This window comes from Salminus brasiliensis, chromosome 8 (assembly GCF_030463535.1).
Source record: "Salminus brasiliensis chromosome 8, fSalBra1.hap2, whole genome shotgun sequence".
Lineage (NCBI taxonomy): Eukaryota > Metazoa > Chordata > Actinopteri > Characiformes > Bryconidae > Salminus > Salminus brasiliensis.
Genome location: NC_132885.1, coordinates 20,959,303 through 20,986,436, shown reverse-complemented (window position 1 = coordinate 20,986,436; position 27,134 = coordinate 20,959,303). Strand labels below are relative to the sequence as shown.

The following is a 27,134-nucleotide window of genomic DNA, read 5'->3' as shown; positions in this document are numbered from 1 at the left end:
GCAATAGTTAATTTTGTGAGTTTAAGAACGCCCCAGTCGACTGCATTTGTTTAGTGCTTGTCTAGCCCCTGTAGAGAATATTACTAATAGACTAATAAGACTTTCTGGAGCAGATAAACATGAACCTATTGGCGCCATGCCTAATGCCAGGCGTGGGCTAGAGCAATATAAAGCCCCTTAGCATTGTACTGTGGAGCAGTGGAACTGTGGTCTCTGCAACGAGTAGTGTTCCAATACTTTTCTGAACTGGGGAGTTAGGGAAGAGGTGGGGTGGTGATCACCCAACCTAGTGACTTCACTAATGCACGAATCGCTGAATGGTCCAAAATCAAGTAGAAAGCCTCATTTAGAGATAGTTACTCCAACAAAAGCAGGACAAACTTTGGTTAGGGCAGAAAAATGTTTAAGTGCAATTTTACAAGTACCAAACTCTGCTTATTTGCCTATGCCAAGGTAAATGCAGTTTTCCATTCTAGGAAACCTTTATTGTTATTTGACCAGACCACTGCTTCAGTCCCCACTACCATAATATACCACATATATACCTTTTTAAATATACATTTTTATTATTATTTTGTGTTCACCACTATTTTAAATCTGTGTAGTATGATGCATCATTTATGCTCTTATATTTCAAATACTTGCAGAATAATGTAGATATAGACTAGTCTTAATAAATGCTGCCATCCAGAGTTCAGCAATAATGTCTAGAATCTTTAAGATTTCACTGTGGATTTGAGTGGAGCAAGTCTTTTATTGCTTCATGCGATGACTCATTGTGTTTGTTAAAATGTAACAGCCTCAGAGAACATGTCTGACTTTTTTAAAAAGAAACGTCCCAATTCCTTGTGTCCCGTAGGGCTTATCTGTTTCTATCCAGTTTTTGTAGTTGCCTGCAAATGAAGGTTGGATCTGGATAACTGCACAGACTATTAGAAAAATAAGCAGTTGGAGACACCACACAGAAGCGCACTGTATTTATTGTCAGAGGACAGTGTATGGCACTGAAAACGTTCACTGCAATTGATCCCAGAGATTCAAAAGGTCCATGAACTGCACATTATCTCCCCTAGACACAACTAGAGAGCACACAACACACAACACTTTCTGTTTTGCTGGCCACAGTTGGAGCTAGATGACCTCACACACTTTACACAAACACACATACAAATACTTTGTTCCTTTAGAACTGGCATTGAAGGTTCATGTGAGGATGGCATGGTCAGAACAGCAGGGTGGACAGAAACCACATAAAAGAACATCACATAGAAGTTCACCTAGCACTGGCCCACTCCAGTCCTTAGAAAACATTAGACGGCCGCACCATCCACAGGGTACATTCACATCTTTCAAAGGTAGAAGAAAGTCCTGCAGGTTGAGCGAAGTGGAACACCACAGTTTTTTTTCATCGTCCATTTTTACAAGGGAACATTCTTTAATGGAGTTTCAGTCCAAAGATAACGATCACTTTCGTCAGACCTGGTCTTTTTGACATTACCAGAACTACTTTGCCAACTTATGCTTTCACACAGAAAACTAGGAAGGCTTGGAAGAAAAGGGCAAAGGCAGATTAAGGAAAGCAGTATGTGAGCTGTAATACTTTTAGATGGGGAAATTAAAGCCGTATTTCCCCCAAATTACTACAGGGAGCCCAGATAGAAACATCACAGATGTACCTGTGAGCATTATATGACTGAAGTCCATTAACAAGAACACTGCACACAGTCTTGTCTATTACCAGGGTTTGTTATTACATTACTGTGAGAGCTACTGTTGCATAACCGGAAGCAGAATTACTATTACCATCAAACCGTTTTGAACAGAACTTCTTAATGAAGGAGCTCAGAGTTTGGCACTCCAGACTTGGAGCATGGAACTCCTGCATTAAGAAGCAGGTGGAGGTCGTGATTGGGATGGTACAGCACTGATGGCACAAACTCCGTGTTGAGCAGTGTTGAGGGTTTTGCGTGCAACAGTGTTCTTCACCAGCTGCGATGGCAGGCCAGGTTATCCTCTCGCTGTTGGCAGGGACGACATTCACACATGCAGGAGAAGAGGAGGATCCCCTCGTTACGACGAGACCTCTGGAGGGTTGCTTCTCTCCATGGCTGTGGTGCTGCAGCCTTGATCCTGTAAGCCAGTGGAAATCTGCGCCGTGCAAGCCACGGTGTTGCTGTGTACCATACGGTTCAGTTGGATGACCGTGGTCTTGGAGGGCATGGACGAGTGACCATTCTCCATAGACCTCACCTTGCAGTGGAACAGGATCAGGAAACATCTGTAGAACTACAGGGTGGGGACAAAGGAATGAAAGATTTATGAAATGAAGGACTGGAAGATTAGGTGTCAAGTATTGTCGCATTAATTCTGTAGTGTGCCTTTTAGTGTTTTGAGGGCTTGAGATGAGCATGTAGCTCTGCAGGTCTCTTGGGTTTGTTGAAAGTTCAGTGTGCAGTGAAAGGCTGTCACAGTGGTCCAAGCCTGACACTAATGATGCAAGGAGGGACGTGTTGGTTGTCAACACAGCACTCTAGAGACTGACTTTTGCTGTCTTTCCTGGTTTACATCGTTTCCCTCCTTTACTGCTCCAATTCCACCCCGGACAAGAGCAACACTCTTGGCCTCAGTGTGTGGTTATAAAACTGTTCTGTTTCTGTGAGGGAGATGAATCTGTTGTGCACCACGATGGTCTGTAAAAGATTCACCCAAATGGATTCAGTCTACAAAGGACTAGCCGCAGCGCGTGGTGTTCTGCTCTAAATGCTTGAGCGTCGTAGCATGATAATGCTAGGAATCTCAAAATGTGCAAACAGTCTTTGTGCCATGGTGTGTTAAATCCTCATACCTAATCTTCTTGTACTGCGTTTGTAGCGTACAGCCGATTATCACAGATGATCATTTTTTAAATGAACTTGTTATAGGGGTGTTTGTCAGGGGGTCACCAGTCTTGTCCATAAAGGGCCAGTGTGGCTGCTTGTTAGGAATGAACATTTTCAGTCACACCAGCCCTTTGTGGAAAGGATTGGTGAGCCCTGGATTTAGTCAATGTTATTTCTGTTCATTTGCTAAGAAATGCAAGTTTGGCCAAAGGTAACCATAGTAAAACTCTGATTCTATATAGAACCATTTAGAAATGATATTGAGACACCTGCTCATTTGTTTCCTCTGAAAGCAAGGATATTAAGAGTTATTCTGCTTTTGTTGAAGTAACTGTATTTGCTGACTTTCTACTAGATTTTGGCGCACTGCTGAGAGGATTTGATTGAATTCGGCAACAAGACCGTTATTAAGGATCATCCAACATCCTGACATCACCCCACCTTATTTCCAACTCATCCCATTGTTGTATATTGGTTATAATTTTTGCTCAAGCCTACAATTGATGAAACCAAATTATGATTATTTATTTTTTTTTAATTCTGAAACTCATCTGATTCAACTTCTTGGTTAATTGCCAGGTTTAAACTTTATGCAGATAACTCTGTTGAGCTCTGGCTCTTCTAGGACATGAACTGATTGACCTATGAGAGAGCAATTAAAAGCTGTGAACTGTATCCAGAAACTGGGATTAGATTCAAAAGCCTGGATTTGAAGACCCGTAATATGAAGACTTCTGGTGAGGCACAAAGCGAGAGACTTGTTATATTGATCTCTGATCAAGCAAACCCCCCACTTTAAGATTTAAGCATAGGTTTAAAACAACACTTTTTTTTTATTGTTATATTTGCATCTGAAGCTCGTGAGCAAGAAACCAACAAGTTCGTCTCAGAAAATGATCAAGGTGGAGGTTGAAAACCACACTTCTGTGGTTGGTAGGACTGATGCTCTGGCCTCCTCATCCTCATTCTCTTTCTATTACAGTCTGGTTGCACTAGTTTTGGATATTCTCTATTTAGGATTGTCTTGAGCTAGAGTTAAGAGTAAATCCAGCTACAATGAGAATATGACTGAATGGAAATGAAGATCTGAAGACATATCTTTTACCATGAGGATTACTCAGTATTAGAATGTGTGCGTATACGTATATATGGGTGTGTTTGTGGTGGGTGGGGTGGGATGAGCTGGAGCAGGTGTGGGTGGAGGTTAGAAGGAGTAGTATAGTATTTTTTTGTTGATTGTCATTTTGTATATTTATTAAATAATAATAAAAAATAAAAAAAAATCCGATCATACCTCGGTTATAAAGCATTTCTCTAAATCTACGTTTGTTTCTTCTGAATTTGACTTGACCACTGGCTCTGATCTTGCCTTTCAGGCATCCTGCTGATGATGTCCCTGTGTGACGAGGTCCACGTCTATGAGTACATCCCATCACACCGACAGACAGACTTGTGCCATTACCACGAGCGCTACTACGATGCAGCGTGCACTCTGGGTGCTTATCATCCGCTGCTCTACGAGAAGATGCTAATCCAGCGCATCAATTTGGGCTCCGAGAACGACCTCAAGAGGAAAGGCAAGGTCACGCTCCCTGGCTTCAACACCATCCACTGTGACCCCTGAACTCCTACCCAGGCGGAGAAGGGTGCAATAATCGTCCTCGATTTGCAGAGGAAGCCCATGGACCATTCCGGGACAGCTGGAAGCTGGGTTGTGCCGTGGCCCCGGACCCACGGACCCTGACTGCAAAGCCTGAGCACGACGGTCAACAGGGACAAAACTGTGCTCTTAAGGAACAGTTTGTAAACGTTGCGTTTTCTGAGCCATGTGTGATTTTTAGAGATCATTGGATAGCAATAGGGTTCTTTTAGAGAAGAAGTTTTTAGATCTTTGGTCATTTTGCTGTTGCTAGCCATCACGTGACAACGTTGACAGTGTTTGTGATTGTGTGATGGTCTAGTCCTAAGGGGGATGTGTGGGAAAGGGGAATGCCTATTTGTGTGTTTCAACTGAAATCTTGCCTGCGATGGAAATTCCTGCGTTCTGGCATTTTTTTGAGAAACGCTTTAGCAGTCAACCACACTGAATGTCACCAGTCCATTGTAGGTCACATAAACACACGTAGTATGTAAAAACTAATGACAAATGATCTTCTCACTAAAGAATGAAGGTTTTTATTTATTTTCTTCAGTGACTGCACACTTTGAACACACTGTTTTACCAGTGGACTGGTAAAACGTTTTATTTTTCTCTAATAACTTAATAGCAGGTCTCCTTGTCGCACTCCGTGGAGATCGGAGTTCTGTTTACTGCTGTATTACGGTTTCCTCGGCTGCTCAAATTCTTTAAACATCCTGGAAAATATTGTGCTCTTCCTAGACTGCCGTCTGACCTGTGCTGTATTTTTAACTTAAGTCTCACATGACCTCTTTGCCACTGATTTAAGAAAAACATTCAGACATACATCATCAAAGCAGTTGAGAACCTCATTTTCACCCCCATTCTGCACTTTAAGAGTGTTTGAAACTGTTTGTGCAAAACCGTTTCAAAGCGAGGCCGGATAAGAGGGCTCGGTGACCCGTACCCTGCATTCGCCCAACCACAGCTCGACAGTCGCTTGACTTCAGGCCTTTGGCAATATAATCAATGCAGTGATTTGATTGTGTTGTGTTCAAGCCAGCATTGCCTGGTTGACCTATGTGTTTTGCGGCCCCATGAGCTAACAGGTCCCTCATGCGCTCCCCGTGGAGTCGCACTCAAAAGCGAATGAAACAAGTTTTCCATGCATTGTATGCATCGTATTTTGAAGCTTTTTATTTGGACGTTTTTAAGATTTTTAACTTCACATTGTGTTTGATATGTAAATAGATTTTTTCCCTTTTTTTCTAAACTGATGGAATACAAGGTTCTGTCTTATGTGTCTACGTTGTTTCAGTATGTGCCCTTGATTTGTGAGGGGGAAAAGACTTACAAGCTCATTTGTATGATTTAGCGGAGGTGAACTAAAATCTGTATAGCTGTTGTGAACTGTAATAGCAAAACTGTTAACGGATGTTTTCACTCAGGTGTACATTAGACTATGAAACGCGGCCTCCCTGAGCAGAGTTCAATAGCCAACACATCCTTTTCACAGTCCTCTGTGGACTTAGGTTCATGAATCTCTATGTATGATAAGTATGCTACTATAGTGGGTAAGTATAACTGACAGTGTTACAAGAAAGAGTAATTAACCTTCTCTGCCTTTATTTCAGAAGCTATGGACATAATGCAGCAAAAACACAAGCCTCTGGATTCTTGTGCTGTATCTTCTAGTGCTTCTAGAACTTGAGATGATGGTGAAGCTCTGTAGGTCTTTTGGGTTAGTTAAAAAATTCTTAAAGGTGTTAAAGGAGTGCAGCAAACGGCTCTCCCAACAGTCCAAGCCTGACACAAATGACACAAGCAAGGCGAATGTTGGTTAATGGTAGGCTCTGTGTTTGTTTATAGTCCTGAATTGTACAGGAAAGCTCATATTTAGTTGTTTATTCTATTAGTTGTGCCATCACTCCAATTCTCTCTAATGAAGAGGACATTTCTGGTGTTCTATGGTGTGGTATGAACCAACATATGGTAAAAACCTGCACTCCGCATTCTAGACTTGGTGAGAGCCATAGATCTTTGCTTGCCTCTCCTTCAGAGAGGTGCATTAGTGGACTTGACATAAGGCCTTTTGAAGCTGCTGGTCAGTAAGTGGCTGGGTTTCCCTGCATTTCCGCAGGGTGTAAGTTAAGCTGAGCTCTGTTTCTGAGCAACTTCTCACTGAATGTTTTCTCCTCACAAGCCTTTAAAAGGATTAGCACCATTGTCCACGAAGATGGGCACTACACTCTGCGTGCTGTTCGTTTCAGAGCAACAGAAAGAATTGAGTTGGTGTTTAGGGAGGTTCTTGTTAACCTAACTAGTCTGGATTGTGCTTCCCAAAAGCATTGTGGTCCACTGTACACTACAGAAAGTATTCAGAATCTGCGGGTGTTCAATTTCAGTCCTCTTGGTAACACTATTTTTTTTTGTTTCCCATTTTGTCACAAACTGTTGTGCTGGTGTGATTGTACAACTACTTTCCAAAAGAAAAACTATGTAATTAGTACAATGCAAAGTGGATGCAGCATGCTAAGTAGCAGGGTTTCTGAACCCTTTGTGGTGAACATGCTTTGTCGTCTGTAAATAGAGGTCAGCAGTTCCTAAAGTCAGTCATAGGGACCTTGTTCTCAGCACATTTGTGCTTTTTTCCCCTACTTTAACCCATCCTGAACCATTTAGAGACTTTTTGATTACTTAATGAATCAATTCAGGTGAGCTGCACTCTTAAAAAATAAAGGTGCTACAAAGGGTTCTTTTAAGTGATTCTACATAAGAACCACTTCCATAAAGACAAACTTGCATCAAGTGAAGGTTTACATCCACAGATCTTAATGGAACCAAAGTGGTTCTATGGCACTGCTCAAAGAACCTTGTTGTAGCAGCCTTACTTTTAAGAGTGTAGAGGGAGGGGTGATTAGAAATGTGCATATATATGATCCCTATGGCTGGGTTTGAGAACTTCTGGTCTAGGTAGAAAAATAAGCTGGTAAAAGGGGATGTAAACTTTCCTTTGGCTTCTTTTAAGTTGTGTATGTCTGTGTTAGACAATTTGGTGAGATTATCAATGCAGTGTGTTGGTTTGGCTTTGGTGGAAGTTCTGAACCGAACAATATTGACGTGTTATTCTGGTTGAGGGGTGAAGGTCTCTGAGTGTATGGTGCTGGAACTGTGGTGCTGTGCATCTGTGCTGGGTTTCAATCTCTCTCGCTCTCTCTGACTCTCTCTCGCTCTCTCTGACTCTCTCTGACACACTCTCTCTCTCTCTCTCTCTCTCTCTCTGATTCTCTCTCTCTCTCTCTCGCTCTCTCTGACTCTCTCTCGCTCTCTCTCGCTCTCTCTGTCTCTCTCTCACTCTCTCTCTCTCTCTCTCTCTCACTCTCTCTCTGATTCTCTCTCTCTCTCTCTCTCTCTCTCTCTCTCTCTCTCTCTCTCTCTCTCTCTCTCTCTCTCTCTCTCTCTCCCCTCTCTACTCTCTATCTGACTCTCTAGTTCAGGGCTGGGGATTGGGGGGCCGGAGTGCAGCATGGTTTGCTGAGCTACCTGCTCTGGCAGTTAACAGGCAAGTTAAATCAGGTGTGCTTGAGCAGGAAAAGGACAAACCTGTGTAGGAATCTGGCCCTTCAGAACCGAAATTGCCCATCCATAATTGGACAGTGACGGTTGGACAGTTTGTTCTCCTGCACATTTGGCTTTGAAAACAAATGACTGACGTGAAGGTTTGGTACATCAGCTTTCATTTAAAGGTACACCCATTAATGTTTAGGGATCAAACCTCATTAGGTTATCTTGACAACTTCTGCAAACTACGTTCACTTATTTTTGAGTGTCACATGCATCATGCAGATAAATAATGTCATTGAGTAAATCAGTGGCCGCTCAGTATGGTACAGGTATGATCTATTCCATCATTCATCTGCTTTAGTATCTTTGCTATGTTTATGCCGTTTTCTTTATGTTTATTTAAAAAGTTTTGTGTCGCAAATAAAAACAGAAAAGTCGAAAAAAGGTAATACAGTAAAAAGTTTTGTCATTGTTCGTCTGCTGGCAGTATACAGGTTATTTTTAAGACTGTTTAGCAAAAATCCATTGATCTTTATATTGTACTAGTGAATCCTGTGAGATACTGGTGTACTGGTGTTGTCACATCTATGATAAAATCTCAGAATCCCTTTTTTTTTTTTTTTTTTTTTTTTTTTTTTTTTTTAAATCTGGGAGGAGCACTCTACACCTTTTTCGTACCTTTGCTCTGTGCTGCACATTACACCTCAGTCATTATTTCACTTTAAATTTAATATGAGGGAGATCAGAGCCAAAAAACCCACTAGTCACTGTCCAATATCGCTCTTGCACACCTCTCTCTCTCTCTCATTCTCATTTCTGTGCTTTCTCTTTCTCACCTTTTCTGTGTGCTCTCACTTGCTCAATTACTTTCTTGTGCTTCGTCTTTTTCTCATGTTCTTTCGCACACTGCCTTACATGCTTTCACATTCTTTTACATACTCTCTCTCTCTCTCTCTCTCTCTCTCTCTCTCTCTCTCTCTCTCTCTCTCTCTCTCTCTCCTCTCTCTCTCTCTCTCTCTCTCTCTCTCTCTCTCTCTCTCTCTCTCTCTCTCTCTCTCTCTCTCTCTCTCTCTCTCTCTCTCTCTCTCTGCCACACAGCCTTTTAACCTTTGATCTGGTAAACCTGTATATTTCAAGCCTGTTCTAATGACTGAAAATGGCAGCAATTTCACTTTCCAGCCAGCTCACTTTCAAAAGCCTTTTTTTTGGCATTTTCATTTGTTAATGCAAATTTCATGACTAGACTTGAATCTGGTTTTAAATGATCTTGTGTAATATGTTCATTGTTTTCTAACATGTAAATAAAAATACACAAATTAAGGTCCATGTGACGAGTTATTCAGTTTAACTGTCACAAAAGTAAAGCCTAAAATTGTGTTTTTTTGTGTGTGTGTGTGTGTGTGTGTGTGTGTGTGTGTGTGTGTGTGTGTGTGTTTAAAGTAACTCCAAGTCTTTGTCGTCTTTTTTCTATAGGTAGTAAATTATGATGTGGTAACATGGTCCAGTATCAGGGCTCTTATGATCATTTGTGATGTATTAGTGCTGCTATTACAACCTTTCAGAGGCTTGGCTCTGCATGTTCTGCGTATGTGGTTTAGATAGGGTTCTTCAGTACTGAAACTGTGAGGAATGATGGTGATTTAGTGGGTATTGATGGAAGAATGCTCTTACCTGTTTGTTCATAAGGATATATATAACTGGGTTGATCACGGTGCTGCTCTTGGCTAGGAGAGAGGGCACCACACTAGCGACGGGTGTAATGATTCCCGGCCGACCAAAGGTGGCCATTATGGCCACCACGCTGTACGGCGTCCAGCACAGCAGGTAACACACCACTGTAGTGATCACCATAAACAACACATGGTACTCCCTCCTCCGAGCTGCCGACTTGCGAATCTTCCCCACCTGGACGGCAAAATAAGAAGGTGAGGTAAGAGGATGAAGTCTAGCAGTGTTTTCTGATTCAATAGTTGCAGAGGTTAGGATGACTAGGAAAGTCCTAAATATATAATAACTGTATAGAATGTGGAGGTGCTTCAAATGTATGTATCTAGCACCTCATTTACAGAACCATGTAGAAAGCACTGGGTGACACATTTGAGGTTGACCAGTAGTTGGCATGTTAAAGCATGTTCAGTTGATGTTTTGCAAAGACATGGGCAGATCTAGACCTAGTCATATGGTTGTAGTCAAAAGTTTAAGTACGCTCACCAGGGACCCCCGTCTACATGAGCCATATATACCCTGCTTCTCAGTTCACCTCTGCATGGAATAAACTCCACCCCGTCTTCTCCCCTTGTCCCCTTATCACTCAACATACCAACAGGGAACAACAAGAAAGCTGACCTGGAATCAAAATTCCTTTGAGTCCACCCTCCTGTTCCTTCTCAGGGCATGGCCTGCACTACCGAAATGTCCCTTAGCATATTGTACATAGACTACGCTTTTGGTAGCCATTAAGTTTTTAGGAGTAATCTGGTTGGATCTGACCACTTGTCTTGGCAGAATTGGTAGAGTTCAATTAAATTGGTTGATTTAAGCACAACAAATCCACATATCAAGACTTTGTTAGCCTCCATTATCAATGTCACAACCACCATTAATGCGCGTTTGGGGTCTCTGTCCTGTCGGAACACTCAATGGTGTGCAGGTTTCAACCGACTAGCTGATGGTCTGAGGTTATGCTGACTAATTTAGAGGTAGTCCTCCTCTGCCTTCATTTTTTTATCCAGTTTGTGCAATGTACCATTTCCCAAACAGTCCTAGAGAATGTTACTACCACCACCATGCTTAACAGCTGGTGCAGTGTTTTGCAGTTTGAGTGCCACACACTTACTCCTCCTCTAGGGGCCTTTTTCTATGTCCGTGTGTTCAGCTGCTAGCTTTAACTTAAGTTTGCAACAACATACATTTTAAACTGATGATAATAGAATCTGCAGTTCCTCAGAAATGTCTTCAAGAGACATTGCTGACTTTATTTCGAGCTCTTCTCAGATCTACATTAAGCTCCTTGGATTTGTGCTGTGTGTTGGCCAGTCCAATCAGGGCTGTCAACGCAACTCTTTTTGTAGTGTTATGCGTGTTGTACACCCATTCTGCCCCCAAAAAAGGACAAGTTCAGCTCAACACTGCAATATTCATGCCCGTGGTGAGTGTATCAAAAAAATTTAACCGCTATTATCTGTAGTGTAGCAGTGTGTGTTCATCCCATAAAACCAATCACTGTCACACCAGCCATCTACAACAGCATAGGCATACACAATCAGCCCATCTGTTTCATCCAGTCACTGGCAGCTTCATGATGTAGGAACAATCAGTCAATTGAGCAATCAGTCGTTGTCATCATAGGCTCAGAGACAAAGTGAATGATGCCAGGAGGGTAAATGAATGTGGAGTAAAAAGAATAATCATGTTTCAGTCAGCGAGTCAGGAAAGACACGTAGCATAGTTCGTTTCCTTCTGTCACCCTGCAATGGCAAGACATTGAGAAGGGGCCGCTTTCTTGTTCAATAAAACACCTAGCAACTTCACCGCATGTTCTGCAGATAGAACATCCTGCTAACGTGTGTAAGACACAAGCACAGGCAGTGTGTTCACTCCTGGAATCCCTGATGCAATTGACTAAAATGTTTTAATAAAAAAAATAAATAAATACATTTAATAAAAAAAATAAATGTAAGACATAAAAATCAATGCAGGAACCCAATCAGCAACCTCATTAAATCGTGCCAGACTCCATAGAGAGGTAAAAGGACCTGGTTTAGGTTTTGTTCACGTTTGCTACCCGGCAGATCATAAAGTCAAGAAACTCCTTTGATTAGATATTCTATTAGATGCCAGTTAACATTATTCTTCACTTCAATCCAACTGAATCCTTAGTCCCTTCAATACCAGCAGACATAGAAAAAAAAATTGATTTCTGTGTTTGTTTGTTGAAGCACATTTTAAACCAGGGGTAGCTCAACACCACATGCTGTGTGTTTTAATGGTGAGCGACTGGTGTTAAAAAGCTATGCAGAAACTGTCCACTTTGGTCCTGAGCTATGCGGTTAAATATGCTGTGTATGTTTATAAAATACATATACACCCACCAATTAGCCAGAACATCAGCTACTGGGGCATCTGTCAAGGTGTTGATTAAATTTTTTAAAATAGGTAAATTAGGTAGCAAGTGAACGCTGTGATGGATCTGCTGCTAACGTCTTGGTGTGAGATACCACATCTTCTACCATATCTTCAGAGGTCTTGTGAAGTTCATGGAAAATATTTGAGGCCAATTCCTCCCTCTTGTTGTATTAATTTTAGGATGTTCACTGATCTTCCCAGGTGATTTTGTAGTTTGTGGTATGGATAATCTTAACAGAGTCAATTGTTAGCGGCAAACTGCACATACATATAACTCAGTACCATGCCTCTATGTCCATCATGTTGGTTTAGTATTAACTGTACCCGTATTGAATTTTTTTTTTTCTAGAAGGAAATCTGTGAGATCTGTGAGGATCATTGGTCATAATTCTGACTGGTACGATTAATCTGAAAGTGCGTGGCAGTTATTTCTGTAATGAGGCATCATTATTAAGTCATCCAGAGGGACCCTGCCGAAAGGAACATCTAAGTGTTTGACTGATTACAGCTATATGAATGAAAGCCATAGCCTACCTGTTTGACTGCATAAAGTAGCCTCCCATAGCTGTAGACCATGACAAGCACCGGCAGAGCCAGGCAGAAGACAAACAGGCAGATGATGTATGCGTGGGACTGGGGTGAGTGCTCGGTCCATGATACAGAACAGCTGGTGCCAGCCCCTTCTAGGCCATAGCTACTCCATCCCAGCAGAGGAGGCACTGTCCAGATCACGGAGTACAGCCATGAGCCCCCCACCGCTAGTAAGGGCTTACGGTAGTCCGGACCCTGCTTGTTGTACATCGTCAGTGTGCTGTAGCGGTCGTATGACAGAATCACCAAGGATATTAGAGACACGATACCTGAGGAGAAAGAGGTGGAAGAGGGAGATAAAATCAGAGTTAGTAAGTGTTGTATGGCTTATACATTTCTGGACGTTGTCAGCTAGTGCTGTACAGACACAAAGAAAGACAGATAGATTAATTTACTGATTATATTGATCATAACATAGTGGTGGACAGATCGCTAGATAGATAGACTGGTAGATGATTGATTATATTGTCTTCTATATTGTATTTAGACAGACAGACAGATATAGATAGATAAACAGACTGGCAAATGATTGAAGATCTCTTTTTATTATTTACAATCTAGAGATAGAAAGATAGGTAGATAGATAGACTGTAGACGAGTGATTGATTATATTATCTATATTGAGTATATATTGATGACGGACGGACGGGCTGACTGACTGATTGATGGACTGAGTAACGAACAGACACACAGATATGTCCAAATGTTTGTGGGCACCCCATCTAATGACAGCATTCAGCTCCTTCAAGTTGCACCCATTGGTGGCACTAATGTGCAAATGCACACACACAGCTTGTCTAGCCTCTGTAGACAAATTTTCCAATCGAATTGGACTCAATCAATCAAATCCTATCTAGTAAAATCTAGTAGAAATCCTCTCCTGGATTGTAGAGAGTTACTCCAACAAAAGCATGATAAACTCCTAAGACTTGATTTTGGAAGAAACAATGAATGAGCAGGTGTCCCAATACTTTTGTCCAAAAGGTGGATAGATAGATAGATAGATAGATAGATAGATAGATAGATAGATAGATAACTGATTGAGTATGTGGTCTTCGTTGATGAGAGACATAAAATAGTTATAGACAGATAATGTCTGACTGACTGTTTGACTGAGAGAGTGATTGACTAATTGATTGATTGATTGATCAGCTGATTGGTTGGTAAGTTCTCACTTCTGGAACTTCATCTCCACTGCGACCAGATTTTGCAAAGTCATTCTCAACTGCTACAGTGAAGTGGTTCTTCCTAAAAGACAATCCTCTCTAGACTTTCTGTAACCTCTCTTAGCACTTTTGCTGCTCCTTTCTCATAAACCTCTAGAGTCCCTTAGATTTTATGGACTCAAAACATCCTCAAAAGGTCACTGAAAGTTCACCTTGTACTTTACTTTTTTCTGGGACTCACAATACTTTCAAAAGACAAATAAAAGATCTAAAAGCACTCAAAAGATTATAGTGTTGTATATCTAGGCTGGACAAGTTTCTAGCATTTGTAGGGATTAAATATTGAGTAAGATATTGAGTAGGGAGTAAATATTGTTGCAAAATGTTTGTCCAGTCATCCTTACTCTCTTGCCATCTGTTCCTTCTTTAGTTGCACAGCACTGACTAAAGACCATGTCAAAGACCATACATCTTTCCCCATCTTGCACCTGTGTAACCCTGCACAATAAAGAGATTGAATAAACTGATAGAATTAAGGAGAGATCCTCTATGATAAAAGCAAGCAGACAGACTGAAATAAGTGTTCTTTTAGTCTGTATCAGATAAAAATTAAGAAAATGTTAAGGACTAACGTAATTAAGTCAAGTTCCTGATGATCGGCAGAATGCTAGAGGACTTAATAGTGATTGATTCAACACATACAGACTTGAGGTAACTAGTTACAGCTCTGCTATCACCACACTCAAAATTCAGTCATAGCCACATTATGGCAGCACTGCTTCAGAGAACCCTTATGGCACCTTTGTGGTGGGAAGAGTAAGAAGGAATTAAGCAGAAAAGACAGAGAAGAGGATAAACAGCATGCAAGAGTGAGGCAGAAATCAATGGAGCGGCACTGAGAAAAGGGTGAACAATAAAAGAGAAATGCACACAAACACCAGGACCCTTAAAGGTCATTTTACAGGGGCAGCAGTGAGTGTACCCCCTCCCACAGAGCAACAGCAAGGTGGTTTCACACTGCCAGCACTTAAAGAGCTTGCAACACAAAAGCGTCTGTACTTCAGTCACCTGACCAGCAGAACCCACTCAGATCAGCTAATACTGTAAGAGAAAGGCTTACATTTAAAAAATATCAAACTGATCACCATTTGAGCAATGTTTAGCCAAAAGACTGTCAAGTACTTTTGTTGCAAGATCTGAGGAACCATTTGTTGCCGCTAACGCACTCTGAGTTATCAGAAGTTCCTGGAAATATGGGTTTTCATCTATGATGGATGATTGTGTCATATATGATGAAATATGCCTTTGTATTGCCAGTCATGAAGCTGTTTGATCTACAAAAGAAAGAATAGGCCCTCAACAGCATGACCCACTCTGTGTTTGTATTGTGCAGGTGTCAAAGACAGTAAAATGTTCAATGTGTTTAAATGAGTCATAATCAATACAGGCAGAACCGCACAGTACATATTTTCCGGTATATGGTATATGGTGGTAGACATCATCAGAACTGCAAGAGCAAGAGCAGCTCCACTTCCCATATAGGAACACATTGTAGTTCTACAATCACAGACTACAGACCCTCTGTTTCTCTGCACACTTTGTAACCCTCCTTTCACCCTGTTCTTCAATGGTCAGGACCCCACAGAACCACAGATTTGCTATTAATTGGTTGGTGGACAAGTCAGTCCAGCAGTGAAGCTTAGGGGTTTAAGAACTCCAGCAGCACTGCTGACCCACTCGTACCAGCCCAACTCACACTGTCACGCCACCACGTCTTTTGTGTGTAGGTAGAGCTGGTTTTTGGATGGTGAAACTGGTTGGCAAACTGGAAATCCAGCATGACTAGGTGAAACAAGAGGTTAGCAGTACATCTTTAACAGCCTGTAAGTGTTGAAATGTTGACACTGCAGATCAAATCATGTACTGTTCCAGGATATCCCATGCATGCACCCATAGTGCTTTCTCAGTCGCCTAACTATTGGGACTGACTGTACAACAGCAGTCAGCTAGTGTACAGTACAGCTCAACAAGGAGGAAGTGTTCATACTGCATGTGGCTGAACTACTGTAAGCTTGTGTAGCAGCATGCTTTCCATGAAGAGGCTACAGGGAATTTGGAGATACCCCTGTTTTGTTGAATAGGGATTTGATCCCAGTGGGCAAAGAGACATCACCACTGTCTGCAGTACTTTAAACAAATGCTAAACTAGGACTTTTCCACAAGGACCTGCTCAGATAGACTGCTGCCTTCAGGTCTGTGAAAACCTCTCTCTCTCTCTCTTTCTCAAAGTGACCTTAAAGAATTCCAACAATGAAGGAAGGGATTCAGAATGATCCATAAAGGAAAAGATGCATCTCATTAGATTCATTTGGGGCAAAACAATCTAGCTTTTTTCTTTATACATGGAAAATTTGTTCAGCAATGAGATTAAAATGTAATTAGGGGGGATTATGTATTTCCAGCATGAGAACACTCCTGTAAAACCCTAAACTTACAGCTCCCTGCTCTCTTCCCTATCACGCAGGAGAAAAAGCTCACTCCAAATTTTTATTCCTGCCCCATATTATTAATTTTTTATATCCATCTTTGCGGCCTTCAGCAGTTTAGTCTCATTACCTATTTAAAAAGAGCGTTTCAGCTCGGACTGCTTTTTGAATGAGGTCATTTACATGCATATCAGTCTTGAAGACTGAAGCAATATCAAAAGCGACCCGGCTAACGTGTCCGTGTGGAGGCTGTATGGGTAGCCCAACTGGAAAACATTTTTTATTTTTTTTTTATTTTTTTTGCCCTACATATGGATGCACACAATGGTCAGTGATGGGACCAGGAGGGGTTCAACTTGGGCCCATCTGGGTTGTGTACACTGCATACGTGGCCTAGATGGGACCCATGACATAAAGTTGTGCTGTAGCAATGGGCCGCATTTGGGAAGACCACCTAGGCCACGTTTCACCCTTGTGAGACCCACATGAGCATGTTAGCTGGGAATTTACAGTAGAAAGATGGCAGTGATTTACTGTAAAATATGTTTTATTAGGAGATGCAGGTCAAGTTTTTTGCCAAAGTAGTTGCAATCAGAATTATTTAACTCTATTGAATCAGATTTATTAGCAAAATGTACACGCTTTTAGTTGTTTGCAATAGACCAGACTGGAACAATTTAAATATCTCAACACAGCTAATTTAATGAGTGCTTTCTCCAAATTCAACACAGAATGACATTTGTAATGATGACTGCAGTTTTAGAATTATTTACCCCCCCAAAAAATCCCTCATAAATGCACACATTTCCAAATCTGGCTCAAGCACACCTGCTGCAACTAATCAAGGACTTTATTAGTTGCATCAGATGTGCGTGAGCATATGCCGAAAAGAACATGCCATGCCCAACAGTAAAGCATGGCAGTTGCTTGGTGATGCTCTGGGGCTGCTTTGCTATCTCCAGCACTGAAAACCTGCAGTGCATGGAAGGGCAAGATGGATTCCATCAAGCATCAGGAAATCCTAGGAAAAACGCCTTCTGTGAGGAAGCCAAAGCTTGGGCATCATTGGACCTTCCAACAGGACGGTTATCCCAAGCAAACCTCAAAGTCCACCACGGCATGGTTTCAGAGGATGTCCTGGAACAGCGGTCCTCACTTGACTTGAATCCCATCTAAGGTGAAATTTGAATAAGGTGGTGGCTGCACACAAACTCATGAATATTAGTGAACTACAGGGGGGGGGTGTCGCCTAATTAATCTTGAATAATTCTTATACTTAAATAGTTATAGTTGAGATATTGTGATATCTGTGCTAATAATGTTGTTAATAAGCGGGTTGAATAATCGTGATTTCAACTCTACAGTTGATTACTGTATTGTACAATTACAGTATTACTCTCTAATTTAATTATAGTAATGGACCTACAGAATTACAGAAAATGGCTTGCAATTGTTTTCATAATTGTTTATTGTGACATTTACAGTACACAAAGCTCCCATCTCCACGGAAATCAATAAATCAATGAATCTGTCCCCCAGCATAAGGGGTGCAGGTGATGAAATGAAAATGGTGACTTTACAGGAGAAGGCAAAATGCTTGGAACGGAAGTCAATGCAAAATAAGAGATCATTTTGCATATATTACATAATTTAGAGCATTTCTTTTGGTCTATTCATCCAGAAGTTTTCTGCCCAAATGTTTATGGACACCCATTCTAATAAATTCATTCAGATACTTTAAGTTGCAGTCATTGCTGACATAGTTGACACACATTGCTGACACAGCTGACACACAATTTGTCTAGTCCTGTTGAGAAGTACTGCTAATAGATTAGGACTCTCTGGAGCAGATCATCATGAACCAATTGGCAACATGCATAATGCTAGGCATGGACTAGAGGGGTATAAAGCCCCCTAGCATTGAGCTGTAGAGCAGTAGAACTGTGTTGTCTGGAACGATGGTTGGTGCTCAATCCAATACTTTTGGGATGAGTCTGGGAGTTGGGGGTGAGTTGGGGTGGTGATCATCCAACATAAGAGCATTAATGCTCTTGTCACTGAATGCAATCAAATCTTTACAGCAATGTTCCAAAACCCAGTAGAAAGCCTTCCCTGGACAATAGCCAGAGACAGTTACTCCAACAAAAACAGCATAGTCTTTTTTTGTATAGAACAGTGGAAGGGGTACACTGTATTCAGTAGAATATGTTGACTAATATATAATTCAGTCATTAAGGAGAAGATGGTCCTATCTCAGGTTCAGTAACTGTCATTAGGCTGAGCTTGAGAGAGGTGCCATTCTATTCTTTGTCCAAATTCATTCAGAGACAATAACATCTGTCTGTTCCTGTTCCTTTCCCATCTTTATCTCTCTGTTTTCTGTAATAGGGAAAGCATAATGAGGCCCAATCGATGATATCACAAGGTGCTCTTCATGTATAATTTGTAATTACTCTCTTCCATAGAAACACAGTACACTCTCTCTCTCTCTCTCTCTCTCTCTCGCTCTCTCTCTCTCTCTCCAGCTGAATAGTTTACTAGGTGTTTGTGTTTGATTAATCATTATTTTAACAATACACCCCTGCACAAAAGGTGCCTTCAAGCGTACTCCAGTTAAGGATGGACGCCTCCACACTCCACAAGTGTTTACTGTGTTAATGCAGGTCAATTTTCAATCTTGTTCATTTTCCCAGATGCGCTGCTTATGTTCTCCTGCCATCAAGACAGTGAAAACATCATCCTTGCCCACTATCACTGGTACTGTATAATTTGGCTAGTGTTATTGCTTTTGTTATTGTTTCAGACATATTGAAAATGTTTGTTGGCTATGTTAGGAACAAGATGACTCATTTACATAAAAACATTACAAACTGTATAAATTTAGCCTCAAAGGTAAAACATGGTACTTAAAGCAACACTATGTAGCTTTTTACCTTAAAATAATAAAATAATCTTTGTGATGCTTCAACCAATGACTGTAGAAAACATGGACAGCACAACATCTCTCAAAAGTAAAGCAAACACAGGTCTAGCGCCTCTGCTGGCTGGTTGCAGTATGGTGGGTAGCTCTGCCCGTTGTTTTATTGACATAACAACCTATTTTCCACCATATTTTTCTGCTCTAAACTGTCTTTCCATCTCCAGTGTCTCATTCCAGCACTTAGTCTTCCCTGTGCTAATACTGCCACTTTTTTCATTTTCCCCCAGCAATCAGTTTTCTTCTTATGATTTAGTAGAATAAGGTGGGGTCACATTCAGAAATGAAGTGATTGACAGCCTTGGCTGGCAGAGACCCTGTCTGTGGGACCTGCATTGCTCTGTCTGTGTTCATTACATGGAATGGAGTTGTAGTGGAACAGTGGAACGATAACAGGGTTGTGGGTTCGGTTCCTGGGCTTGGCAAGCTGCCACTGTTGGGCCCTTGAGCAAGGGCCCAACAGGGCTCAACGCTCCCTGGGCGCTGGAGTACTCACTGCCCCTAGTGTGTGTGTTCACTGCCACAGATGGGTTAAATGTGGAGGACACATTTCGCTGTACAGTGACAAATACGTGCACTTTTACTGGTTAAACATTACATGTACTGGACAAACTGGGGGTGTCCAGGGAGACATCCACTTTTCTTCAGTGCTATGAGCTCAATGAAGGCGGTCTGTGAAACACCTGGTCTGGGAGAGGGTGACGAAATGAATAGACGAGTCTGGCTCCGCCTCTGGGCTCCTTTGCACAGACTCTGGTTTCAAATTTGACAACATGGCGGACAGTTTTGGCTTTATGTCTTTAGAACAGAAGGGAAGGGAACCACATCGTCCATGTTTGATCTACAATCATTGAGTCTAACAACATATCATAAAGGTAAATTGTTTTAAATAAAGAAAAATAAATGATATGGGTTAAGACAGGGTGTTTGAGGGCACTGTAATTAAATGCAATGCAATGGTGTATAGTATAACTGGTACAGAAGATGGACCCTTGAGAGCAATCCACCTAAGTAATGCAAATGAAAATAAGGTAAAAGGGCAACAGCGTTCAGGAGGCTCATCTTTGCTCTCTCTAAGATTTAGAAATTGTCTAGGGAAGCACTTGTGAGATGAATGGCCCTTGACAATTGAGGGGATAATAACCTATGATGACCAGTGAGACCTACCCTCACAACATCAGTCAAGACTTAAAACTTTAGTCAAGACCTGGCCCAGATGATAAATTTCAACCTATTCAGTAAGTCGGAAAATAAATAAATAAATAAGTACACTATATGGACAAAAGTATTAGGACACCCGCTCGTTCACTGTTCTCAAATCAAGGGTATTAAAAAGAGTTTATCCTGCTTTTGTTGCTGTGGGGATTTGATTGCATTAAATGATGAGAGCTAGTGAGGTCAGGATGTTAAATGACCACCACCTCACCCCATCCCTTCTATAAAGGTTATGATAACTTGATTCTTTCTCCTTTCATGCCAATAAATGCACATAAGTGCATTTTAGAGACGCTTTGGACATTTAATAAAAGATTGTTTGAATAGAAAACCTACTGCTGTGATAATAATTAGAGATTCCATGAATTAAGAGTAGCAAGTTCAAGAGATGAATTACACTCTTAAAAATGAAGGCTCTGTAATTAACCTTTGGGATAATGCACCATTAGTGTGTAGGGAAGGTTTAAATGGCTTGGGACAAGTGGAAAAAGACAGTGAAGTGTTTCAATTGAGGAACAATCCGAGGAAAATGAACACTAGCTGTGTATAATCACTGTGAACATGGAGATGCCCAGTTGCTCTTGTTATTATGCAAGTGTATTAGAGTCTCTACCACCCCCCCCCCCCCAGGAGCTTCTTCAAAATAAGTCCAAGTGCTGTCAGGCTGCTTATATATCTGTTAATATTTTTGTCAGCTTGAGCACAGGCCCTTTTTTAGACATATAGATCTGACTGCTTAAGGGGGTTTAAACATATGTCATCCCACTGTCTCCTATAGATGATTTGGCCATTTTGCAAATGAACTATTATTTCATAAATAAGTGAAGAGTCTGCTCTAAGGTCAGAGCAAAGACAGACCAATGGTGCAAGGAAAACCTACAGCAAAAAAAAAAAAAAAACAGTTCAAAAAGATCCATTCCTCGTGGAGATGGAGTTCAAGACAATGGCCAAGACTTCTAAGTACCAGAATGATTCTCAGTCCCTTTACCCCAACAAATGAACGTGCTAGAACCATAAGAGGGCTGAGAGGAAGTGCTCTGGAGGTTGACTGGAGAGCGGAAAACCCAGACTGACATGAAGGAATGAAAGAGCAAAGAAGAAGGGAGAATTAACAACAAAGACCCACACGAGCTGCTGACTGAGTTAGATATCCTTTTACTTTTATGCTGTTCCAAAAAGAAAATGGATAACTTTCGCAACAGGATCCTTCAAGTACAATCTCCTCCTCTTTCTTTGCCCTCTCTCTGCATACATTGTGTGTATTTGCTCCATTATGCTATTTTTAAGTCCCCAGATGTTCTCTGCACTGGATTACCAATCCTTGGACACACTAATCTTTTAACCACTGGTTTAACTGTTCCTATTTCAGTACATATAAATCTGTTCCAGCTATCACCCTTTGCACAGTTTCGCCCCATTCCAGCCCATATATAGTCTGTTCCTGCCATTATATCTTCAGCAAATGTGGAATGCACTACTTTTTTTGAAGAGTTTCCACAAGCTCATCAGAATTCAGGAGAAACCAGTAGAAGGCACCCTTCCACTTTCATGTGACATCCATCCATTTTTACTCATATTTAGCTCTAGAGGACTGGCCCACATGGTAAGAACACTGTCAATTAATTTAACTGACATTGAGTGCAATTTGTCATAAGACCACTACTCTCCTACTCACCAAATCCCCAAAGTATCCAGCCCTCCCCTGGCTTCTGCCCCCTCTAGTGACTGTAAAAAAAGCATGGTACTCTGGACCCATGCAGCAGTGCCTTTTTTTAAATCCAGTTTTTATTAGTTTTTAAAACTGCTGTAATTACAGCCATGCCTATGATATGCTGGAAATGCATATTATTCGGGTGTTTTAGTGGGATATGCGAGCAATCTTTCTAAAGCGAAAATGTGGCACAAGAACACACACCTTTTACCTTAAGCTTCAGTGTTACCTAAATCCATAAATTCATCACATCAATAACTTTTAATCTTAAACCTTTCTGCACTCAGTCAATACAGGAACTATTGATCTCAACTGGCCCAGCTTGGCAGTCAAAGCACTTTCTGTCAATGTAAGCCATTATTGTGATGATGCTACTGTCAATCCAATTCTGGAAACAGCTGAGGAACAGTTAAGTCTTTACTAGTAGATGTTCAGACAGATATAGTTTCAGCGTGTTGTAGCTCCAGTTTCCAAACCACTAGCTGACTAAGGCTATTACTGCAGCAAAGGGGGAACAATCATTAGCGATGAGCTCTGCTGATTTCAGAGGAAATGAGGAATTAACAGATTCCCATAGAGTAAGTTTCTCTGATTCATGAGAACGCAAAGCAGCTGTTCAGTATTTGTTCATATTAAAAATCCACCAACTAAACAAGCACCTCCAACTCGAAAACCTAGAGCAAAATGCCAACTTTCAATGAAAGTCAATGTAAAAAGTTTTTTTCCATGTCATTTTTGAGCATTTCTATTGGTCCGCTCATCATCAACTACCAGATTGACATTATGTCTAAAAAAGTAAAAACCTGCAGAAATGAAGATATAAGGTTTTAGCATAATATGCTACTCAACACATGCTCATAAAAACAGAAGAAAAAATCAAGCGCCATATATATATATATATACCATCGTAGGACCACTTTTAGTGGTTTCTCTAGAAAAACAACTTTCAAACCCTTTGGAAAGAACAGCTTGGACCTGCTGGGTTGTGCTGGTGTGAGGGTGGATAGGAACACAACAAATGCTGGTTTATGCTGGTCTTGTGTCTCCAGCATACCAGTGTTTTTCCTTTCTTTCGACCAGCTATGCTGTTCCCAGCTGGGATGTTCTGATCTTCCACTCTGTACATTTTATAAGGAGGTTGTTCATTAGTTACTGAGCTGAATCAGGTGTGCTAGATCAGTGCTTCTCAACCCTGCCCTGCACATTTTACTGCTTTCCCTGCTCCCAGCACATCTGATTCTACTAATCAACTTATTAACCGACCCTTTCAGAGCTGCAGGTAGTGTGTTAAAGCAGGGAATCCACTAAAATGTGCAAGGCAGGTTGCCCTCCAGGCCAGGGTTGAGAAACACTGCTAGATCATGAGGTCCTCACATAGTAAATAGTGTTTCTGAGGTTTGATTTGATATTGAATGTTGATTTTGTTTACCTAAACCAACATTTTGCATGTGTGTGTGGTTTTTTTTTTTTTTTTTTATGTAAATGAGGTTCTAGACCTGTAAAACTGGTCATCTAAAGATTACATCAGCTATTCATTTATTTAAAGTAACTGACTTTAATCAATGTGAGATTAATTTGTATGTTAATTTGAATGTCAACACAATATTTCTATTATCTGAAGTAATCTTAGCGTGCATGAAGGTTCTGTAAACCCAAAATAAGGCTCTTCCCATTCAAATCTCATTTTGTCACATCTTCAAGACTGTGGTTCACAACCATGGTTCAGAAGGACCTCCTGCCCTGCACATTTTTAGTATTTACTCTGCTCCCAGCACCCCTGATCCAGCTGATCAGCTCACTAATAAGCCCTTCCTGGGGTGTAGGTAATGTATTATAGCAGGAAACCTCTAAAATGTGCAGGGCAGTGGGTCTTCCAGGAACAAGGCTAGGAGCCACTGTTACAGTATGTGAAGGTTCTTCAAGTCTTTTACCTTCAAATATCGTTGTTCACACACTGTTCTTTCAGGCAGTTGTCCCCAACCCTGGTTCTAGAGGACCTGCTCTGCACAGTTTCAAATTTACTCTGCTCCCAACACCCCTGATCCAGCTGATCAGCTCACTAACATACATTCCTGAGATAGAGGCTAGAATGTCTGCAGGAAAACAATAAAATGAGCAGATCAGGGGGGAACCATCTAAAGGGTCAGGTGGGGTTCATCTCATTGAGAGTGTAGGCATTCTTGCCTGAAGACGATCATGCTGAATTACTGCACTTTTTATGAATTATAAATTTTAGCATTTACCCTGCTCTCATCACCCCTGATCCAGCTAGAGCAGGAAACCTCTGTATTGAGCAGAGCAGAGTGTTCTCCAGGACCAGGGTTGGGAAGCACCGCATTATGGCATGTGCTGAATTGCTGCACATTTTCGGAATTACACATTTTCATGAATCACCCTGCTCCCAACACCCTTGGTCCAGCTAATCAGCTCAACAAGTCCTCCCAGAGATCAGCGGTAGTAGTAATGAGCAGAGCAGGGGATTCTCCAGGACCAAGGTTGCTTTAGGAAACCTCTAGGAAAGTTCTTACTGATGTTGTAGGCACACTTACTTGAAGACCATGCTGACCTAATGTTCAGAGCTGACACTCACCGAAACAGGAGTTGATGAAGCCGTACCACATGCAGCCCTGCCTCCCCAGCAGCCACCGGCCGTGGATGCTGGACGCGAAGCTCAGCGTTGTGCCGCACATGCACACCAGCATGTCGCTCACGCTAATGTTCAGGAGCAGCATGTTGACCGGCGTGCGCAGCGTCTTGAACTTGCAGAACAGCACCAGCACGACGAAGTTGTTGAGAAAGCCGAACGTCATGATGAGCCCTAGGAAGACGGACAGGGCGATGAAGCCCGCGGGCGAGAGCTTCTCCGCCGGGGAGTCGCTCCAGTCCTCGTCCAGGAACGCGAACGGGTCCTCCTCGCTCACGTTGAAGCTGTAGTTGAAATCCGCCAGCTGGGAGAACATCATCCTCCTCCTCCTCATTACGCGGTTCGCTGGCACTGGTTACAGGGTGGCACTCGCTCTGGACGCGTGCATGCTCGCCGACGCTCCGACTTACAGCTGTCTTGTGTGCGCTTTGGGAAGGCGCGTCTTCTCTGGCTTTGCTGAAGGACGGTCTAGGGGCATGATGCGTCCTTACATTGTCGACTGGCTCCTCTAAGAACACGCTCAGAGGCAATTAGGAGAATCCATACATTCAGTCATTCAGTCATTCCAACACATCGCACTGTCGCTTGTGCGTAAACACAAAACCAGACGCGCGCACTGGACGGGACCTGTTACCAGATCTCAGCCTGGGGTGGGACGTAAATCGCTGCTAAATCTAATCACTCAACCAGAGTCCGCACTCTTGTCGGACCCCTTCATTAGTGGCTTCTTATCTGTGGCTACATTCGCGTTGCGCGCACTTAGTGGCCGCACCATTAGTGGCAGGCGATTCCGGCAGGCTCTCTCTCTCTCTCTCTCTCGTCTAAAGCTGCAGAGGAATGAACATGTACTGATCTAGCTGCTCAAGCGGCGCGCAGCACTGCTGTGGGAGCTCCGTGGGAACACCAAGTAGAATATAAAGCACTGGTGACGTCGAGAAAGACCAAGGAGGACCATTGGAGCAGCTAGATTCCTTACAGTAAAAAAAAACATTATGACTCAAACGGAACATGAATGAAATAACTCACCAAGGACTTTATTAGGAACACTGCCCTGCTCTTAGAGCAGCTCCAGCTCTGTCAGGGCATGGATTCCACAAGATGTTGGAAGAATTCTCTTGAGATTCTGATCCATGTTGACATGATTGCTCAATTCCTGCCCAATTCCTCACATTCTACCATCAGCCAAATGTGTGGATTCAGATCCGAGACTGGGAAGGTCACTGAAGAACACTGGACTCATCGTCATGTTCATGAGATTTGGAGAGTTTTGCTTTGTGGCATGGTGAGTTATCATGCTGGAAGTAGCCATTGGAAAATGGCTAAATTATGACCGTGAGATGATACTTAAATAGGTTGGAAGTCCAGTTTTGGTGAGCCTGTGCCCACTGCAGCCTCAGCTTTCTGTGCTTAACTGAACTGCTGCCGGCTGGATGTTTTTCCTTTCGTTCTATCCGAAATCTGTTCAGAAGGATGTTAGTGAACAGTGCAACACAGAAGGCCACATAGGCTTTCATTCATCATTATTTAAGAAAACTGTTTATTAAGAATGGAACTCCACAATGTGAACAATGCGTGAGCTATTGCACACATTTATTTTGCATTTAGGTCATAACATAAGATAAAAAATAAATGACGTGTGCGCACTGCGCAGGCCGGAGCTGGGAGATTATAACATTCCAACTTGTGTAACTTCATTACGATCACAGTATGATTTGCTATGTATGATTGCATTAATGAGTTGGTGTACAGGCATTTCTAATAAAGTACTCAGTCAGTGCATTTTATATTAACACAAATCTTCTCTTATGGCAAGACGTGTTGATGTAATACATTTAATTCAGGTGCAACTAAAATTTAAATAATTAAAAGAACTATTTTATTTTTTAAAAAATCAAATACCCTTTTTTACATGCTTATAATACAGTTTTGTTGTCTAATGGGGAAAAATAATTCACGTCATATGGAAGTTTTTAAAACTTGAAAAAGTGCCTGAAGCATCGCTTGAAAGCCTTTTTTTGGTGCTACCAAATGTAAGCATTTTTTTCCTTTTTTTTCTTGGAAACTCATTTTTTTTTTTTTTACTAAGTCTGTGTCTTTGCACAGTTTGCATTCTCCACTTTTCCGTTTCCTACTTTTAACCTTCTCCTCATCTTATAAA

General features: G+C 41.7%; 2 protein-coding genes across 4 annotated transcripts in view; one reads left to right on the top strand and one right to left on the bottom strand.

Annotated features, from left to right (window-relative positions):
• The window catches only part of st6gal2a (ST6 beta-galactosamide alpha-2,6-sialyltranferase 2a), a 57,882-nt gene extending 48,828 nt beyond the window's left edge, over positions 1 to 9,054 (top strand). For all 3 annotated transcript variants that reach the window (XM_072686081.1, XM_072686082.1, XM_072686083.1), the window contains one exon: positions 4,256 to 9,054. In XM_072686081.1, coding sequence (XP_072542182.1) covers positions 4,256 to 4,503 — 248 coding nt within the window. In that variant the 3' untranslated portion in view covers positions 4,504 to 9,054. The remainder of the gene's footprint in view (positions 1 to 4,255) is intronic.
• tmtops2b (teleost multiple tissue opsin 2b) lies at positions 2,071 to 25,310 on the bottom strand. The gene is made up of 4 exons (XM_072686084.1): positions 24,923 to 25,310; positions 12,721 to 13,046; positions 9,733 to 9,966; positions 2,071 to 2,286 (listed from the first exon to the last, which is right to left on the bottom strand). The coding sequence occupies exons 1-4, from the start codon at positions 25,308 to 25,310 to the stop codon at positions 2,071 to 2,073; spliced, it is 1,164 nt and encodes a 387-aa protein (XP_072542185.1).
• Between the last annotated feature and the right edge of the window lie 1,824 nt (positions 25,311 to 27,134).